This window comes from Oncorhynchus nerka, linkage group LG3, assembly GCF_034236695.1.
Source record: "Oncorhynchus nerka isolate Pitt River linkage group LG3, Oner_Uvic_2.0, whole genome shotgun sequence".
NCBI classification, from domain to species: Eukaryota; Metazoa; Chordata; class Actinopteri; order Salmoniformes; family Salmonidae; genus Oncorhynchus; species Oncorhynchus nerka.
Window position 1 is genome coordinate 41,040,398 of NC_088398.1, and position 18,146 is coordinate 41,058,543.

The 18,146-nt window shown below is 46.2% G+C and overlaps 1 protein-coding gene across 1 annotated transcript; it reads left to right on the top strand.

Annotated features, from left to right (window-relative positions):
- The first annotated feature begins 7,821 nt into the window (after positions 1-7,821).
- Positions 7,822-9,661, top strand: LOC135563012 (uncharacterized protein K02A2.6-like). The gene has a single exon (XM_065005644.1). It carries the CDS (start codon positions 7,822-7,824, stop codon positions 9,202-9,204), a length of 1,383 nt encoding a protein of 460 aa, XP_064861716.1. The 3' UTR covers positions 9,205-9,661.
- Positions 9,662-18,146: the final 8,485 nt, after the last annotated feature.

An 18,146-nucleotide genomic window follows, 5' to 3' on the forward strand; every position in this document is an offset into this window, starting at 1 on the left:
ATAGCTGATATTGAAGGGCAGTTAGTGCTCTGGATCTTCTGGTGTGCTGAACCCATGCAAAGAGATGTAAAAACATGTTTGGGTGCTGTAGCCCAGAAGAATGAAAAAGGACCGTTGTTACGCAACAGCTATGAAGGTATTAATTATGTGGGGCCTTAAAGACAACATCATTAGGAAATAAATTAAGTTGTGCTGTCCTCCTTTTACCTTTTTAGTAATGTTCATCTTTTTACAGTTTTCCACAACAAACAAGTGATGTGAAACAGACCGGGGAAAATCTGGGTTGGCGTTGATGGGGATTATGTTCACATTGTGCATCATCCGGTTTTCTGTTGGAAACATAATGAGAGAAACAGGCCCAACTTTTCACCCACAAAATGTCATCTGTCACAAAGCATTAGCCTGCCCGCTAACAGGACAAACCTTGTGTAACCCTCCAAACGGAGATGCTCAAATGAAAAATAACAACGATTATTTAGCATGTGTGATTCACTGTGCTCTTTTGATGACTCAGAGTCTACCATCAAGGGCAGAAGATTGTCTAATCTTTACACCCACACATTGTTAGATACACACACACCCCTCACAGTCAAACCTCAGATAATAAGGTTTGGGTTACCCGTTTGTAATTACTGAAAATAAAATGTCATTTTGTAGATAAGGAGACATGAATACCTCATCGGAAGCAAAAAATAATAAATAATTAAGAAAAGGCTCTAAACTGGCAATCCAACCTGGTCTCAGAGCATTTTGTATTATTCTGAACATAAATACAAGACACTCCATTTAGTATATGTTACGTTTCATATGGTGTGTATTTGTGGATTTCCATCAACCATTTTGTATGATATGTTAGTGTAGTATCTGGGATCTACATCTGTTTATATTAGTTAATGTGCTGTTACTAAGCAGTAATGCATTACAGCAGTGTTACGTTACTACACCTAATAGGAAATGCACATGCGCACTGGAGTGCCGGGAACTGTAGAGCACGAGGGGTTTTGACTAAACGAAAACTAACTGTACTCCCGTCTCCTGCCTGGTCATTTCTCCACAACACAAATATTACAGTGGCGACGAGGTGATTAAACTACATAAACGGACATTGCTTGAAGGGAAGAATGTTGCGTGAGTAATGAAACTCAAAATAATTATGTAATTCGTCAGTTATTTTTTCTTTTCTTTCGCCAGTAGAGTAGGCTAACCACTGCTAGCACTGCTAGTACAGTATTCAGGAGCTGCCAAGTAGCAAGACTATTGGAGTCCAGAATAGCGACAGAGCCCTCTGGTGGTTACTTTTTTTTTAAACTGTCTCATTGAACCCATTGAAATTAGGCGATCTCAGTGGAGAAATATTGGCAAGAAGAAAAAAGAAGGAACGTAACACGGTGTGTACGTTAATAAAAATGAGTGCAGTGAATGAAGTAATTGCTGAAACTTCCGAAGTGAAGAAGTAGATGAATATTCAGAAAATTAAGGAATATAAGGAAACTGAACAATTAACTGTGAAAATGGCAACCATCGGTCGAGTACCAGAGTTTGAGGCTACAAAAGAGGATTTTGATTCCTATTTGGAGCGTTTTGAGCATTGGCTGGCTGCAAATGAAATCAAAGATGGAAAGAAAGCAGACGTATTTCTCAGTGTTTTGGGTCCAACTGAGTATGGATTGCTGAAAGGTCTCATTGAACCAATGAAAGCAGTAGAGTTGAACTATGCAGAACTGACTGAAACTCTTTCAAGGTATTTCAAGCCGAAGCCAATTCTCATTGCAGAACGTTTCAGATTTTACCAACGTCACCAGAGTCAAGAGGAAAAAGTGGCTGACTACATCCTTGCTTTGAAAAGGCTGGCAAGTACATGAGAGTTTGCACGATTTCTTGATGATGCTCTCCGAGACAAGTTTGTATGTGGTCTCACAGGTGAAGCATATCACAGAAGGCTCCTGTCAGAGAAGGACCTGACCTTTAAGAAAGCCTGTGATATAGCACTTGGACTCGAGCTTGCCCACAGGGATACTATTGAGCTATCGGGACATGCAGAACGTCAGAAAGGTGTTCACAAGGTCAGTGATGCACGTGGTGGGAAAAGCTCACAAAAGTCACACTTTTTTCAGTCCCGTCCTCAAGGTTACACAAGAACAAAGCAGCCCACATCTAAGCCAAGTTGCTACAGATGTGGGGGAGATAATCATCAGCACAGTGAATGTCGATTCCAAAAGGAAAAGTGCCACAATTGTGGAAAAGTTGGACATTTACAGAGAGTGTGTAAAGCCTCGAAACGCACAGCAAGAGCGCACAAAGTGTCAGACGCAGCACAAGAAGAGGAAGGTACAACTGAAACAGTAGTGGAACTGTTCACAGTGTACACAGTTCAACAACTAAAAGATGGAATCTATCTCAACATGGAGTTAGCAGGAAAACCAGTTAAAATGCAGCTGGACACCGGAGCGTCTGTATCTCTGGTTCCAGAGAGACTCTACAAAGAAAAACTGAAAGAGTGCCCTCTTCAGCCCGCGTCCATCCGCCTTTCTTCATACACTGGTGACACTATTCCTGTGTTAGGGCAGATCCAGGTACCAGTCCGGTATGAGGGGAAGGAGTGGACGCTACCGCTTGTCATTGTTAAAGGAGAAAAATCAGCCTTGCTAGGCAGAAACTGGCTACAAAAGATCAAGTTGAACTGGGGAGAAATCTTCAGTCTGAGAAATGACAAACCAGTGAGTCAGGCTACACTCACTAACATGCTGGAGAAGCACAAATAACTTTTCAAAGATGGCTACGGTGAAATACAAGACTTCACAGCAAAAGTCAGAGTGCAAGAAGGAACCAAGCCTATCTTTCACAAATCACGTCCAGTTCCCTATCCTATGCTCTTAAGGAAGCAGTAGAGAAGGAACTGGACCGCCTACAGAAGAATAACATAATCACGAAAGTAGCGAGGAGCGACTGGGCCGCTCCGATTGTTGTAGTCCCAAAGAAAGACAAGACCATCAGAATGTGCGGTGACTACAAGGTCACAGTAAATCGCTGCATACTACCAGAGGAATATCCACTACCAAACGCTGAAGATCTGTTTGCCACTCTAGCTGGTGGGAAGGTTTTCAGTAAGCTGGACCTGGCATTCGCTTATCAGCAACTGAAGCTGGATCCGGAGTCAGAACAGTATCTGACCATCAATACACACAAGGGGCTATTGAGATTCAATCGCTTGGCCTATGGAATCTCGACAGCTCCAGCGATATTCCAAGAAACAATGGATCAGATCTTGGACGGTATAGACCATGTTGTGTGCTTCATGGACGACATCCTCGTGTCAGCACCAACCATTGGAGAGCACCTTGTAGTGCTGGACAAAGTGATGTCAAGACTGGAGAAATACGGAGTGAGAATGAAACGCAGCAAGTGTGAGTTCCTCCAGGACTCAGTGGAGTATCTCGGATACAAGATTGATGCAAAAGGCCTGCACCCAACCAACAGCAAGGTGGAAGCAATCGTAAACGCACCAGCACCCACAAATATCTCAGAGCTGAGGTCATTTTTGGGGCTCCTGAACTATTACGGAAAGTTTGTGGCAAACTTGTCCACATTGTTGCATCCGCTTCAGCAACTGCTGCAGGCCGATACAAAGTGGAATTGGTCCCCACAATGCGAAGAAGCATTCAAGACATGCAAACAGCGTCTGCTAAAGAGCAAGTGGCTTGCCCACTACAACACAGAGATGAAGCTGAGACTCGCGTGTGATGCATCTCCATACGGAGTAGGTGTCAGGTTCTGTCCATCGTTCGTATGTGTTTTCCTTGTTTTAGTGTTGGTCAGGACGTGAGCTGGGTGGGCATTCTATGTTGTGTGTCTGGTTTGTCTATTTCTATGTTTGGCCTGATATGGTTATCAATCAGAGGCAGGTGTTAGTCATTGTCTCTGATTGGGAACCATATTTAGGTAGCCTGTTTTGTGTTGGGTTTTGTGGGTGATTGTTACTGTCTCTGTGTTTGCACCAGATAGGACTGTTTAGGTTTTCACTTTTCTTGTTTTGTATAGTCTGTTCATGTATAGTCGTCTTTATTAAAAACATGAATAACCACCACGCTGCATTTTGGTCCGCCTCTCTTTCACCAGAAGAAAACCCTTACAGAATCACCCACCAACCAAGGACCAAGCGGCGTGGTAAACAGAGGCAGCAGCAAAAGCAGCAGCAGGAGAAGCGACAGGTGCAGCAGGAGCAACAGCAGCAGCAGCAAAGGCAGCAGCAGGAGAAGCAACAGAGGCAGCAGCAGCAGTGGGAGAGGCTGCACTATTTGGATAAATGGACTTGGGAGGAGATCCTTGACGGAAAAGGACCCTGGGCAGAGCCAGGGGAATATTGCCGCCCCAAAGCCGAGCTGGAGGCAGCGAAAGCAGAGAGGCGGCATTATGAGGAGCTAGCACGGCAGAGCGGCTGGAAGCCCGAGAGGCACCCCCAAAAATTTCTTGGGGGGGCACAGGGAGAGTGTGGCAGAGTCAGGAGTCAGACCTGAGCCAACTCCCCCTGTTTACCGTAAGGAGCCATGGATGGAATTGGAGCTGTCGGTGAAGCAGAGTGCTGAGTCTGAGAGTGTGGAGGATGTATTGGACAGAGTAGAAAGAAAGCTGTTGGTTTGGCATAGTATGCATGGCATACCAGTGCCAGCACCACGCATCAGGCCTACAGTGCGTCCCGCCTGTCCAGCGCTGCCGGAGCCTTCCTCCTCTCCAGCGCAGCCAGAGTCTCCCGCCTGTCCGGCGCTGTCAGAGCTACCGCCCCTCATGCCAGAGGCGCCAGAGCCCCTCATTCCAGAGGCACCAGTGCTCCTCAGTCCAGCGCTGCCAGAGCCTTTTTCTCCAGTCTGCCCAGCGCCGTCTGAGCTACCCGTCTGCCCAGCGCCGTCTGAGCTACCAGTCTGCCCAGCGCCGCCAGTGCCGCCAGTCTGCCCACCGCCGCCAGTGTCGCCAGTCTGCCCAGCGCCGTCTGAGCTACCCGTCTGCCCTGCTCCGTCTGAGCTACCAGTCTGTCCAGCGCCGCCAGTGCCGCCAGTCTGCCCAGCGCCGTCTGAGCTACCCGTCTGCCCAGCGCCGTCTGAGCTACCAGTCTGCCCAGCGCTGCCAGTGCCGCCAGTCTGCCCAGCGCCGGCAGTGCCGCCAGTCTGCCAAGCGCCGTCTGAGCTACCCGTCTGCCCAGCGCCGTCTGAGCTACCAGTCTGCCCAGAGCCGCCAGTGCCGCCAGTCTGCCCAGCGCCGCCAGTGCCGCCAGTCTGCCCAGCGCCGCCAGTGCCGCCAGTCTACCCAGCGCCGCCAGTGCCGCCAGTCTGCCCAGCGCCGCCAGTACCGCCAGGATCCGGCAGAACTGCCAGTCGGCCAGGATCTGCCAGAACTACCAGTCAGCCAGGATCCGCCAGAACTGCCAGTCAGCCAGGATCTGCCAGTCTGCCAGGATCCGCCAGTCAGCCAGGATCCGCCAGAACTGCCAGTCGGCCAGGATCTGCCAGTCGGCCAGGATCTGCCAGTCAGCCAGGATCTGCCAGTCAGCCAGGATCCGCCAGTCGGCCAGGATCTGCCAGTCAGCCAGGATCCGTTAGATCCGCCATTCAGCCAGGATCCGCCAGTCTGCCAGGATCCGCCAGAAATGCCAGTCAGCCAGGATCTGCCAGAACTGCCAGTCTGCCAGGATCTGCCAGTCAGCCAGGATCCGCCAGTCTGCCAGGATCCGCCGATCTGCCAGAACTGCCAGTCGGCCAGGATCTGCCAGTCGGCCAGAATCTGCCAGTCGGCCAGGATCCGCCAGTCTGCCAGGATCAGTTAGATCCGCCAATCAGCCAGGATCCGCCAGTGTGCCAGGATCCGCCAGTCAGCCAGGATCTGCCAGTCAGCCAGGATCTGCCAGTCAGCCAGGATCCGCCAGTCGGCCAGGATCTGCCAGTCAGCCAGGATCCGTTAGATCCGCCATTCAGCCAGGATCCGCCAGTCTGCCAGGATCCGCCAGAAATGCCAGTCAGCCAGGATCTGCCAGAACTGCCAGTCTGCCAGGATCTGCCAGTCAGCCAGGATCCGCCAGTCTGCCAGGATCCGCCGATCTGCCAGAACTGCCAGTCGGCCAGGATCTGCCAGTCGGCCAGAATCTGCCAGTCGGCCAGGATCCGCCAGTCTGCCAGGATCAGTTAGATCCGCCAATCAGCCAGGATCCGCCAGTGTGCCAGGATCCGCCAGTCAGCCAGGATCCGCCAGTCAGCCAGGATCCGCCAGTCTGCCAGGATCCGCCAGTCTGCCAGGATCCGCCAGTCTGCCAGGATCCGCCAGTCTGCCTCAGCCAGGAACTGCCAGTCAGCCAGGATCCGCCAGTCTGCCAGGATCCGCCAGTCTGCCAGGATCCGCCAGTCAGCCAGGATCCGCCAGAACTGCCAGTCGGCCAGGATCTGCCAGTCAGCCAGGATCTGCCAGTCGGCCAGGATCCGCCAGTCGGCCAGGATCCGCCAGAACTGCCAGTCAGCCAGGATCTGCCAGTCGGCCAGGATCTGCCAGTCAGCCAGGATCTGCCAGTCAGCCAGGATCTGCCAGTCAGCCAGGATCAGTTAGATCTGCCATTCAGCCAGGATCCGCCAGTCTGCCAGGATCCACCAGTCAGCCAGGATCCGCCAGAAGTGCCAGTCAGCCAGGATCTGCCAGATCCGCTAGTCAGCCAGGATCCGCCAGTCAGCCAGGATCTGCCAGTCAGCCAGGATCTGCCGGAACCACCAGCCAGCCAGAATCTGGTAGATCCATCAACCTGCCTGAGCTTCCTCTCACTCCTGAGCTTCCTCTCACTCCTGAGCTTCCTCTCACTCCTGAGCTTCCCCTCGGTCCTGAGCTTCCCCTCAGTCCCGAGCTTCCCCTCAGTCCTGAGCTTCCCCTCAGTCCTGAGCTACCTCAGTCCAGTGGGGCCCGTTGTTAGGTTTCCTAGGCCAAGGTTAGCGGCGAGGGTCGCCACTCAAGGGACACTAAGGAGGTGGACTAAGACAATTATGGAGTGGGGTCCACGTCCAGCGCCAGAGCCGCCACCGCGGACAGATGCCCACCCAGACCCTCCCCTATAGGTTTGGGTTGTGCGTTCGGAGTCCGCCCCTGGGGGTTCTGTCACGTTCTGTCACGTTCTGTCCATCGTTCGTATGTGTTTTCCTTGTTTTAGTGTTGGTCAGGACGTGAGCTGGGTGGGCATTCTATGTTGTGTGTCTGGTTTGTCTATTTCTATGTTTGGCCTGATATGGTTCTCAATCAGAGGCAGGTGTTAGTCATTGTCTCTGATTGGGAACCATATTTAGGTAGCCTGTTTTGTGTTGGGTTTTGTGGGTGATTGTTCCTGTCTCTGTGTTTGCACCAGATAGGACTGTTTAGGTTTTCACTTTCCTTGTTTTGTATAGTCTGTTCATGTATAGTCGTCTTTATTAAAAACATGAATAACCACCACGCTGCATTTTGGTCCGCCTCTCTTTCACCAGAAGAAAACCCTTACAGTAGAAGCCGTCATCTCACATGTTCTATCGTCAGGTGAAGAACACCTTATTGCATTTGTATCACGGACTCTGTCACCAAGTGAGAAAAATTATGCTCAAATTGAGAAGGAAGCCCTGAGCATAATATTCGGAGTGAAGAAGTTTCACAAATACCTCTACGGAAGGAAGTTCCAACTGCTAACAGATCACAAGCCTCTGGTGGCCATCCTTGGACCAAAATCAGCTATACCAACCCTTGCGGCACTTCGAATGCAACGTTGGGCTCTGATATTGTTAGCCTACGACTACAAGATTGAGTACAGACGATCCAGTGATCACGCAAATGCCGATGCACTATCGAGACTACCGTGCAATAGTGACTCCGACAGTGAAGATGATAGAGCAGTCTTTCCAGATCTCACTCATTGACGAACAGCCCATATCTGCTTCAGACATAGCAGAGGAAACAAGGAAAGACCCAGTGCTTTCCAAAGTCTTGGACTTAACATTAGGCGGTTGGCCAACCTTCGTAAATGACGATAACCTTCGTCCATTCATCGACAAGAAAGACCAGTTGTCCACTGATCAAGGGTGTGTTCTGTGGGGATCAAGGGTGGTGGTACCTCACAAATTCCAGAGGAGACTGCTATCTGACCTGCATGAGGGACATCCAGGGATCACTCGAATGAAAGCACTCGCTCGCAGTTATCTGTGGTGGCCTGGACTGGATCAGGACATTCAACAGCATGTAGGCCACTGCTCACCTTGTGAAGCTGTTCGCAACAAGCCTGCTGCTGCGCCTCTTCATCCATGGTCCTGGGCTGCTACACCTTGGGAACGCATCCATGTGGATTACGCCGAAATTGACAAGCAACATTTCCTTGTTGTCGTTGATGTCCATTCCAAGTGGATGGAAGTGTTCTCTACTCAACTGACCACAGCTGAGAAGACCATCAATCTTCTCAGACACCTGTTTGCATCCTTTGGACTAGTCAAGGAGCTCGTATCGGACAATGGCCCTCCGTTCACGTCAAACCATTTTGAAATGTTTCTCAAGAACAACGGAGTAAGGCACATCCTGTCACCACCTTACCATCCGGCATCAAACGGAGCAGCGGAGAGAGCCGTGCAAACCTTTAAGAAGGCCTGGACTAGACTCGAGGTTCAGTCTGTGCCCACCCACCAAAGGATTCTGTGGTTCCTGTTTACTTACTGTAACACACCACACACAGTAACGGAATGTACACCAGCTGAACTGTTTCTGAAACGCCAACCACGTACCCGCCTGACATTGTTGAAACCAGACTTGTCAAGCACTGTGGCAAAGCACCAGCTACAGCAGAAGAAAGCTCATGACAGACACTCTAAGACTGTCAGAGAATTCAAAGAGGAAGAGAGGGTGATGGTACGTGATTTCAGACACCCTAAGCGCCTGTGGAACTCAGGTGTGATCTTGCAACGCAGAGGACCTTTGACTTACCAAGTCCAAATTGGTCATCGCCAGGTCAACGTTCATGTGGATCATCTGCTACGGTCCAACGCCCCAGCAGAGACATGCCGAGAGAACAAGAACAATAACGACCCCCAGGACTATTCTCCTGACTGTGGACGTACGGGAGAGACAGAGCCTGACCTTCCACCCGAACCTGGCCCACCACAGGAAGCCCAGGAGGAGCGGAGATATCCTATTCGACAGCGAAGGGCACCTCAAAAGCTTGACCTGTGAGTTGAGCTGGTTAAGGAGGTAACGGACAGTAAAACAAACACTTTAATATGTCCTAGATAAAAGGAAAGAAAAAGGGCATTACCTGGGTTAGTTATTAGGACACAAACTCCATCTTCGGGCAGAATAATCCCCTGGATTTGTGCTGGGCTCTGAAAAGTCTGCTTCAACCCAGTAGTTGAAAAATGTTTAAGAATGCATTGTTCAGATATTGCATTAGTAGTTACCTAACATATTTACCTTGTTCTCTGGGAGTTAAACAATATGGGGGAGGAGTGTAGTATCTGGGATCTACATCTGTTTATATTAGTTACTGTGCTGTTACTAAGCAGTAATGCATTACGGCAGTGTTACGTTACTACACCTAATAGGAAATGCACATGCGCACTGGGGTGCCGGGAACTGTAGAGCACGAGGGGTTTTGACTAAACGAAAACTAACTGTACTCCCGTCTCCTGCCTGGTCATTTCTCCACAACACAAATATTACAGTTAGGAATTTCAATTTGTTTTATATGTCACAAATTTGCAAAACCTATGATATGTTACGAATTCTAGACAGATAGGTAACGTTAGCTAGCTGGCTAACATTATCTAGGCTATGGGTTATAGGGTTAAATCTAGGAGAATTGAAAGGTTTAAGGTTAGGGGAAGGGTTAGTTAACAAGCTAAGTAGTTGCAAAGTAGCTAATAAGTAGAGTAGTATGGGTTAGGGTTGCTAATAAGATAAAATGCTAAAGTTGTCCGTGATGAGATTCGAACTTGCAACCTTTGGGTTCCTAGACATACACATTATACATCCACCCTTATGGAACAATCTGTCTTATGTAACCATACCAAATTTAACATATCATACTCATTTGAGTGTCCTGGATTTACATTTAGTCTATGAGACCATGCTGGGCAATCAAGGATACAGTATGTGCCTGAGTGCTTCCATAGATCTGATTAAATTTAAAGGCATGGCTTTCACAGATAATATTCTGCCCAGGGGAGTATGGGGAGCTGCTAGGTCATCATAGCAGAGGTTTTTAATGCAGGGCACACACATACACTCGCAGATTTATTCTCTTCCTGACTGCGTGATTCAGGGAGGAACCATCCTTTACTGTTTCCTCTCATTCTCAATTGGGAAGGATTGCAACAGTTTTGCAGGGTGCTGGGCAACAACACATGCAGCTGTCACGCCCTGATCTGTTTCACCTGTTCCTGTGATTGTCTCCACCACCCTCCAGGTGTCGCTTATTTCCCCCAGTGTCTTTATCCCCGTGTTTCCTGTCTCTCTGTGCCAGTTCGTCTTGCATGTTAGTCAAGTCAACCAGCGTGTTTTTCCCCCTAATCCTTTTGCTATTCTCTTTTTGATAGTCCTAACAGTTTTGACCCCTGCCTGACTCTGGACTGCTTTCCCGCCTGCCTGATCATCCTGCCTGCCCTTTGGTACCTTTTGGTTTTGACCCTTTTTCCTGTCCACGACCAGTATCTTGCCTTCCCCTATTGGATTAATAAATATTGTAAGACTCCAACCATCTGCCTCCTGTGTCTGCATCTGGGTCTCGCCTTGTGTCATGATAGCAGCATATTCCTCTCCACCCCTCTTCCTGACTCAAGCAGGAATGAACCCTTTGAGTTCTTAGTCACAGCCACAAACATGCCAGTGGCAAAAACTGAATGAAATCAACATCATGGTAACACAATTTCAACATAGATAAAACTTTATTAAAATGTTGAATTTCTACCTTTAAAAGAACGTCAGAACTTCGTTATATCCACTATCAGAAAAGTAACTATAGGCTGGGCAGCACCTCCTACTAGAGAATGTATCTACATTATCTTTCTGTCTCCCATCCAAGGTTTTAAAATATAATCTACTGTGAACGGATCAGCTTGTCCAAAGCACCCTAACACAGGCGGTAGGCATAAAATGAACAGACCAGAGGAAGTGGTTGTGGGTCCTTTTCTTGCGATTGTTTACTAAATGGGTCTTCTTTCGCCCGACAACATAACTCCAGTACATGTCCAACGCTGAAACACCAGCCTAACAAAACAAATGAACATAAACTAAGCCGTTGACCAAAAGGCAGTGGCCAAAAAGGGAAAGCAAAACAACCATCGGCTACTCCTGTCTTTAGACTATTGTCTACACATAAGTTGCAGGAGGAACTCTTCTCTCTACCTATAGCTTGCCTTGGTTAACAGAGCGACAAGGTGCCCAGTCACATAAACCTTCTCTGAGGTAGGAAAAGCCGACGTCCTCACAGGTCCCCATCTCTACTCCCCAATCTTCCACCAGCTCCTCTCCTTGCACACCTATATAGAGGAAGACACGAAACAAGTAGTGGGCCCAGCTGTGTACTAATTGGCTTTATACTGAGTACCTATCCCCTGAGGAGGGTGCTGCCGTTCCTCCGGCTGGTCACTGAACTCTCCCACTACGTAATCCCCAAAAGTTATTATTTGTCATGAGAGGACCATAAACAATATGCTGCATACTCCAGAACAGATAGAAATCTCACAATTCTGTTTTTAAAAATAGCTGAGGTCACTATTGAGGACAAGCTCTAGTATACTATACACATCTGTGACCGACTGGCTTGATTCAGTCCTATGTAGCAACATTTGAAATTGTGTTTTTTTTATATTGAATGAAAATAGAGACTCAGAGCTTGAAAATTGTATATCATACACTGCAGTTGAGGAACAGTAGGAAAGTAATTATGCTTTGAAGTTGATAAACTTGTAACCACACTTTTGAGAAAAAGGCCCTTGCACGTTTTGATACACCTACTGAGAGCTCTTCTGTCTACACCCATTCAGCATTGTTAACACCCTCTTAAGCCTTAGCCCCACCTATCCCTTTAAGGATTCACATGCTGTTCTCCACATTACCGTCTCTGCTAAACACACACTATATCAAATAAAATCAATGTTTAAAAAATATCAAGTGTCCAGATAAATGTTGTAAAAATATTTTTAAATTATTAGATGATTCTTACCCAGACACACCTGTCTAAATTGATGGGTGAAAGAAATACAGCTTGGCTGCTATGAAAGTGAACTGTGTTTATGTGTGACACACCTGGCTAACTTCATGGGTCATGTAATCATCTGGCGAAGTGGTCTTTTGTTAGCTAAACAATTAACCTAATGATGCTATCAAGAGAACTGGGAGGTGAAATCATGACGTCAGTGATCTTCAGGTCGGAAAGTCGGGGCTCTAGTAAGAGGCCCGTGTTCCCGAGTTGGAATTCTTAGTTGGATGACATTCAAAACACATTTTCAGAGTCTGAGCTATTTTTTTTTCAAGTTCCCAGTTGTCTTGAACGCACTGAAGTCAGAGATTTACGAGTTCCCAGTTCCGAGTTCATTTTTTTTAGCTAGCAACCATGCATGAATCTGCAGGTAGCTAAAGCTAACCAACTAGGTTCAATGTTAGCTATCTTATTAACATTAGGCTATAGCTAGCATTGCAAATTGCTTTGAGATATAAATAACATTACTAAACGGATCATATACGTAACGCTAGCTAGTGAGCCAGCAAGCTAACGTTAGCTAGCTAAAAGTTTGCTTTAACTTGCAGTGAAAACAAATTTGACAAAATTAGAAATGTATAATATCTGAAAATTTCACTTTGCTAGACTCTCTTACCCGTATACATGGATGAATGCTTCTCCCTCTCTGTCACGGATGCCATGGTTGCTCTTAGTTTGAAGGTGTAATCCGAAGACTGGTGTTTTATACAACAGCCTTCTGTGTACTCCCTCTGCATATTTGCAATCAAACACCAGAATTTTCTCCATCTCCTTAGCTATTATACTCTGCTCCAAACGAGCATACCACTGATTTCAAAACTCGGTCAACTTCTTCTGTGACAACAACACGGTCTGATTCATTTTCAGTCAGAAAGAGTCCGCATGACACGATCATCCTCAAGAAAGTGGAGATCAGTAGCAACACTTTTGCAGTTTTTCATAACATCTTTCAAAAAAGCCACGGTAGAAATGATTACCTACACATACGGACCAGCTCACGTTATAGACAGAAGCATGCTACATGGCAGACCAATCCAAACTCATCTCTTGGCATGTCCAGTCCATCACATTATCTCAGCCAATCATGGCTAGAGGGAAATTTCCTGCCTTTTTCTCTGGCTAAACCAACTAGGCTCGTAATTGAACAATTTTATTCGTATTTATAGATGGCATTCAAGTTTGTTATTAAGGCATATGAAAGTTCAAATGTTCCAAAATGCATTTTGATTAAAGAAAAGTTTTAGTTCAAATGCCTTTCCTGTGAAGTAGTGACATGCCTTGTTTCGTGAAACTAGTCACATGATAAAAATTACATTTTATGTGTTGCCTATTTTCCGATTTCAACAAATCTGTATGAATAAGGCTTGAAATTAATTGTTTTCTAAATATAGTATAATCAATTTATAAAATGACTAACTAAATTATTTAAACTTCCATATAACTGTAAAATACAAAATAAAGAAATTGCATATTTTCTAAAGGCCTCGATCAAACCATCTGGCCCCATCACTGTTAACGTTTCACGAAGCTTTAGCTTGCCTTCCTGAACTCGCCTTTCATCTCATATTAATCTTGTCAGTCTATAACAAACAGCACATGTTCTGTTTAAAATGTATGAATTATTTTAGATTACTGGCTATAAATCAATCTCTGAATGCTGCGTTATGATGTAAGGATACCAGGCATATGTGTTGTTAGTGGCTGTGACAGAGAATTCAGCCAGGAGTTGATGGACAGTGGGAAGAGCTAATTAAATGGTAGGAGGGTTCTCCCTGCATTAAGTGGTGTCAGATTTTACATGCAACTTCACACAGGCAGAAGAGACGTACTCCTGTGTCTGTGCGAATCAGGGATACTGCTCAGTGCAAGCCATTTAGATTGATATGCAAAAGTGTTGGTCGGAACCGGTACCAGAAGCACGCAGGTCCCCAAAACAGGGGACTTTACGTCTAAGAGTTAACCAAACCCTGCTTAGCTATGATGTTTGTTACTATTACCAATGTGCTATCATGTGAATGATTGTTGAGAGATCTCCATTTAACTAAATAGATTCACTGCTGCTATCGAAGTCATTCCAAAGAGTCAGGTTCAACAGAGCAAATTAAATGTGACCATACTTTATCACTAATATTATGAATTATGCTATTTAGCCGAAGTAAAAAATACTTTAAGTATTATTTAAGTCGTTTTTGGGGGTATCTGTACTTTACAATTTATATTTTTTACAACTTTTAATTCACTACATTCCTAAAGAAGATAATGTACTTTTTACTCTATTAATTTCCTCTGACATCGTTACATTTTAATTGCTTAACATCTCTGCAAGATGGCATAGCAGTCAGACGTCCTTTGTCCTCGTCTTGTCCCGTGTATATATACAGTGGGGCAAAAAAGTATTTAGTCAGCCACCAATTGTGCAAGTTCTCCCACTTAAAAAGATGAGAGAGGCCTGTAATTTTCATCATAGGTACACTTCAACTATGACAGAAAAAATAAGGGAAAAAAATCCAGAATATCACATTGTAGGATTTTGAATGAATTTATTTGCAAATTATGGTGGAAAATAAGTATTTGGTCAATAACAAAAGTTTATCTCAATACTCTGTTATATACCCTTTGTTGGCAATGACAGAGGTCAAACGTTTTCTGTAAGTCTTCACAAGGTTTTCACACACTGTTGCTGGTATTTTGGCCCATTCCTCCATGCAGATCTCCTTTAGAGCAGTGATGTTTTGGGGATGTTGCTGGGCAACACGGACTTTCAACTCCCTCCAAAGATTTTCTATGGGGTTGAGATCTGGAGACTGGCTAGGTCACTCCAGGACCTTGAAATGCTTCTTACGAAGCCACTCCTTTGTTGCCCGGGCGGTGTGTTTGGGATCATTGTCATGCTGAAAGACCCAGCCATGTTTCATCTTCAATGCCCTTGCTGATGGTAGGCTTTGTTACTTTGGTCCCAGCTCTCTGCAGGTCATTCGCTAGGTCCCCCCGTGTGGTTCTGAAATGATCACCGTTCTTGTGATCATTTTGACCCCACGGGGTGAGATCTTGCGTGGAGCCCCAGATCGAGGGAGATTATCAATGGTCTTGTATGTCTTCCATTTCCTAATAATTGCTCCCACAGTTGATTTCTTCAAACCAAGCTGCTTACCTATTGCAGATTCAGTCTTCCCAGCCTGGTGCAGGTCTACAATTTTGTTTCTGCTGTCCTTTGACAGCTCTTTGGTCTTGGCCATAGTGGAGTTTGGAGTGTGACTATTTGAGGTTGTGGACAGGTGTCTTTTATACTGATAACAACTTCAAACAGGTGCCATTAATACAGGTAATGAGTGGAGGACAGAGGAGCCTCTTAAAGAAGAAGTTACAGGTCTGTGAGAGCCAGAAATCTTGCTTGTTTGTAGGTGACCAAATACTTATTTTCCACCATAATTTGCAAATAAATTCATTAAAAATCCTACAATGTGATTTTCTGGATTTTTTTTCTTCTCATTTTGTCTGTCATAGTTGAAGTGTACATATGATGAAAATGACAGGCCTCTCTCATCTTTTTAAGTGGGAGAAGTTGCACAATTGGTGGCTGACTAAATACTTTTTTGCCCCACTGTATATTTGGCATTGAAGCTTTTCTGGAGGGTTGTTAACACAGTGTCCAAAGAAGGGCCAGAAGTATACAGCATCTTTTATATATTTTATTTTCCAACAACTCAACTTCAAAACACTCTCCAGGTTAACTCTCACCAATTTAAAAATAAATATTATTTACCTCAAATCTGAAATCCGCTAGCCAGAAGCTAACCAGAAGCTAGCCAGAAGCTAGCCAGAAGCTAACCAGAAGCTAGCAAGAAGCTAACCAGAAGCTATCCAGAAGCTAGCCAGAAGCTAGCCAGAAGCTAGCCAGAAATGTTATTAACCACGGTTGATGGTCATCAGCTATCCTTTAGCTCGAAAAGCTATTGCCAGTTTTGTACCCCGGATTTCAAGCGAAAGCTCTGGACATTTACAACTGGATCTCGCAGCTAGCTAGCTGCTATCCATGTTACTATTGGCTTATGTCGATCCCGGAGCAAACATAAATTATTCCGGAGCTAGCCAGCTGAAGAGTTCCATCAGCCACTCCTGGGCTACAATAACCTATCCGGACTCATTTTACTGCCGATGCGGAGCCCCACCGGGCCTTCATGACTGGAATACCGACGTTATCTGCCCGAGGGAGTTATCCAACTGGCCCCTCCGTCGCGACGTTACCTGAACGCCCATCTGCAGCCCGCTAATCGTTAGCTGTCTTATCAGCTGCTATCTGAATAGGTCTATCGGGCAATTTTTCTTGGGTCACTATATCTATATCTATTTTGCCAATTGGATTGATCCCCTCTACCACAGGGAACCCCACTAATCTACCGACGGAAACACACGAGGTGGCTAATAACAGACATCCATCCTATGCTAGTTTGCTACCGATGGCCCGGCTAGCTGTCTGAATCGCCGTTACCCCAACCAACCTCACTACTAACTGGACCCTTATGATCACTCGACCAAGCATGCCTCTCCTTAATGTAAATATGCCTTGTCCATTGCTGTTGTGGTTAGCGTTTATTGATTTATTTCAGTGTAGAGCCACTAGCGCTGCTCATTATACCTTATCCGACCTTTCAGTTCCATCACCCACACATGCGATGACATCACCTGGTTTCAATTATGTTTCTAGAGACAATATCTCTCTCATCATCACTCAATACCTAGGTTTACGTCCACTGTATTCACATCCTACCATACCTTTGTCTGTACATTATACCTTGAAGCTATTTTATCGCCCCCAGAAACCTCCTTTTACTCTCTGTTCCGGACATTGTAGACGACCAATTCTCATAGCTTTTAGCCGTACCCTTCTCATACTCCTCCTCTGTTCCTCTGGTGATGTAGAGGTAAATCCAGGCCCTGCAGTGCCTAGCTCCACTCCTATTCCCCAGGCGCTCTCTTTTGATAACTTCTGTAATCGTAATAGCCTTGGTTTCATGCATGTTAACATTAGAAGCCTCCTCCCTAAGTTTGTTTTATTCACTGCTTTAGCCCACTCTGCCAACCCGGATGTTCTAGCCGTGTCTGAATCCTGGCTTAAGAAGACCACCAAAAATGTTGAAGTCTTCATCCCTAACAACAACATTTTCAGACAAGATAGAACGGCCAAAGGGGGTGGTGTTGCAATCTACTGCAGAGATAGCCTGCAGAGTTCTGTCCCAGAGTTTTGTCTATACCCAAACAATTTGAACTTCTACTTTTAAAAATCCACCTCTCTAAAAACAAGTCTCTCACCGTTGCCGCCTGCTATAGACCACCCTCTGCCCCCAGCTGTGCTCTGGACACCATATGTGAACTGATTGCCCCCCATCTATCTTCAGAGCTCATGCTGCTAGGCGACCTAAACTGGAACATGCTTAACACCCAAGCCATCCTACAATCTAAGCTTGATGCCCTCAATCTCACACAAATTATCAATGAACCTACCAGGTACCACCCCAAAGCCGTAAACACGGGCACCCTCATAGATATCATCCTAACCAACTTGCCTTCTAAATACACCTCTGCTGTTTTCAAACAAGATCTCAGCGATCACTGCCTCATTGCCTGCATCCGTAATGGGTCAGCGGTCAAACGACCTCCACTCATCACTGTCAAACGCTCCCTGAAACACTTCAGCGAGCAGGCCTTTCTAATCGACCTGGCCGGGGTATCCTGGAAGGATATCGACCTCATCCCGTCAGTAGAGGATGCCTGTTTTTTTTCACCATCTTAAATAAGCATGCCCCATTCAAGAAATTTAGAACCAGGAACAGATATAGCCCTTGGTCCTCTCCAGACCTGACTGCCCTTAACCAACACAAAATCATCCTATGGCGTTCTGCATTAGCATCGAACAGCC

Coding starts and splice junctions, on each gene's coding strand:
- LOC135563012 (XM_065005644.1), top strand. CDS start 7,822: ATGCCGATGCACTATCGAGACTACCGTGCAATAGTGACTCCGACAGTG.